The sequence below is a fragment of the Rhinopithecus bieti genome, unplaced genomic scaffold, assembly GCF_001698545.2.
Source record: "Rhinopithecus bieti isolate Rb0 unplaced genomic scaffold, ASM169854v2 scaffold_57164, whole genome shotgun sequence".
NCBI classification, from domain to species: Eukaryota; Metazoa; Chordata; class Mammalia; order Primates; family Cercopithecidae; genus Rhinopithecus; species Rhinopithecus bieti.
This window is the reverse complement of record NW_016822628.1, coordinates 61,985-64,436: the sequence shown is the minus strand read 5'-3', so window position 1 is coordinate 64,436 and position 2,452 is coordinate 61,985. Positions and strand designations below refer to the sequence as shown.

At 44.8% G+C, this 2,452-nt stretch overlaps 1 protein-coding gene across 1 annotated transcript in view; it reads left to right on the top strand.

Moving 5' to 3' along the window:
* The first annotated feature begins 795 nt into the window (after positions 1-795).
* LOC108521258 (C-terminal-binding protein 2-like) overlaps positions 796-2,452 on the top strand; it is a 6,977-nt gene continuing 5,320 nt past the window's right edge. Inside the window, 2 exon segments of the mRNA XM_017860981.1 lie at positions 796-894; positions 897-1,128. Coding sequence (XP_017716470.1) covers positions 796-894; positions 897-1,128 — 331 coding nt within the window.

Sequence of the window (2,452 nt, the reverse complement as noted above, 5' to 3'; positions counted from 1 at the left end):
GCGTACCTTAAAAATACACACACAGGCCCAGAGAAGACACATCGAAGACCCTGTTAATGAAGCACCAAAATGTACAGCCTCACTGATTGCTGTATTATCTTGTAGTAAGAAAATTCGTACATACTACATTACACAGTTGTTTTATAAATTTCTGAGTATCATCAAAAGATTGGGAGGCATACAGAGAAGGCAGAAAACATGTCCCAATTGAAGAAATAAAGTAAACCTACAATATTTAGCTTTAAAAATCTTTGTTGACCTTTAAAGGTCAAAATTTGTAGGTTTATTCTTTTGTTGTTGTTGTTGTTACATTATATAATTTAAAAAATCAAAATAATTATCAAAGCTCCTTAATGACACCGGCACTCCTCCAGTCCCTGGGGCCCTGGCAAGGGAGGAGACTCGAGACCGTGCGTGACACCCAGATGGACTCCCAGCCCATGCCCGAAGCTCAGAGCAGGAGCAGGGACCTGGCTGCACTGGGCCAAAGCCGCCTCCACCCACAGTGGTGGCGGACTCTGGGCGCTCCAGAACTGGGGTCATGATGAGATTTGTTGATTGCACGATGGTGGCTGAGTTGCAAGCAAATGGGTTTCATCACCTTAAATGGTTTTCAACCAATGAAGCTGTATTCCCTTAAAAAGACTGACAGCCCATCGTGTGAACTATAGAGTTTGTGAACAAATTTATGTTGGGTTTATAGTGGCATCATGCACGCAGACTCCTGTGAGTTCCCGTAAGTTCTTAGAGGACTGCTTTGCCTTTTGATCTGAAAGTTGCAATGTTTGGTAAAGAATGGCCCTTGTGGATAAGCACAAAATCAAGAGAGAGCGATTGGACAGAATTTGTGAAGGAATTCGTCCCCAGATCATGAAAGGCCCCCTGCATCACCCCCCCCCCCCTCCGTTGTGGCGCTGCTGCAAGGCTGTGACTACTTTGTGGACATGCTCATCCTGAAGGACCTGGCCACTGTGGCCTTCTGCGATGCACAGTCCACGCAGGAGATTCACGAGAAGGTTCTAAATGGAACTGTGGGCGCCATGATGTACCACACCCTCACCCTCACCAGGGAGGGCCTGGAAAAATTCAAGGTCCTGAGAGTGATCGTGTGGGTGGGCAGTGGCTACGACTAAGGAAGGAGACCACTACTACTTCTGCTGCCCTCCTCCCCCCACCTTGCCTAGTTCACAAGACAGGAGAAAAGAGAGAAAGAAACAAAAGTAAGATAAATAGCCAGACAACCTTGGCACCACCACCCGGCCTTAGGAATTAAAAAAAGTAATAATAATAACATCAACCCCTGACATAAACTACTCGTGTTGTCTGTAAATCCCAGACAATGTATGAAAACAAAACAAAACACTGTAAAACTTTTTGTTCTGTTAGCTGATGCATGTAGGCCTCAGTCACATTTCCCATGCTTGCTCGATTTATCACGACCCTTTCATGTGGACACCTTAAAGTTGTAAGCCTTTAAAAAGGCCAAGTATTTCTCTTTTGGGGAGCTCTGCTCTTAAGACGTGAATCTGCCGACACTCCCAGCCAAATAAAAAACCTCTGCAGCTCCTCCTGCTACATTTCTTGGTTCCCTGACCCAGAAGCAGGTGATTAACCCACGGTGGAGGAAGCCCCTTAGGCAGCTTATGCCTGCCCTGTAGAGCATCCCGGCGGGGGACTCTCACCACCTTGAGCGATGCAGATCCTGAGAGCGCTCCCAGGTAGGCATTTGCCCTGGTGGAACTCCTCCTCAGAGCAGTGCACAGCAGGCCCCCATGGAGGATCAGCACAGTGGCTGAACACCAGGAAGGAACTGGCACTTTAAGTCCAGACATCTGAAATTTGGTAAGACTGGTGTTTGGAACTTGCCCACTCCATTTGAGTGGAAGCGTGGCCTGAGCACCCACGGCGTGCCTGTACTGGCACTTTGGTTTTTGTTTTTGACTTGACTTGAATTAATTGCTAGATACTTTGGTTTTAGTTTGGATTTTGACTTGACTTGAATTGCTTGATAAACAGGCATGCCTTTATTGGCACTTTGGTTTTGGTTCTGATTTTGACTTGGCTTAAATTGCTTGACAAACAGATGTGCCTTTAACAACACTTTGGCTTTAGTTTTGATTTTGATTTACTGTCAATTAGATGAGTGAGTGACTTTTTACCCTTTCCTTCTGGTAATGTGAATGTTGTTTTGTCTCGAGAGAAAATAGGTCAGACACAAAGTAAGCCCACTCCGCTAGGAACTCTGTTAAAACATTTCAAAAAGAAAAATTTCAAAAAGAAAAAAGGAAAGTCATCAAATCATCAAAACTTACTCTATTAAAATGCATGTTACAGAACCTTAAGAAAGGTTTTGCAGGAGATTATAGAGTTAAGTTAACCCCTTAGAGGTTAAGATCTCTGTGTGAATTAGAACTGCCCTCTTTTGGTGTTGGATGGCCCACCGAAGGAACTA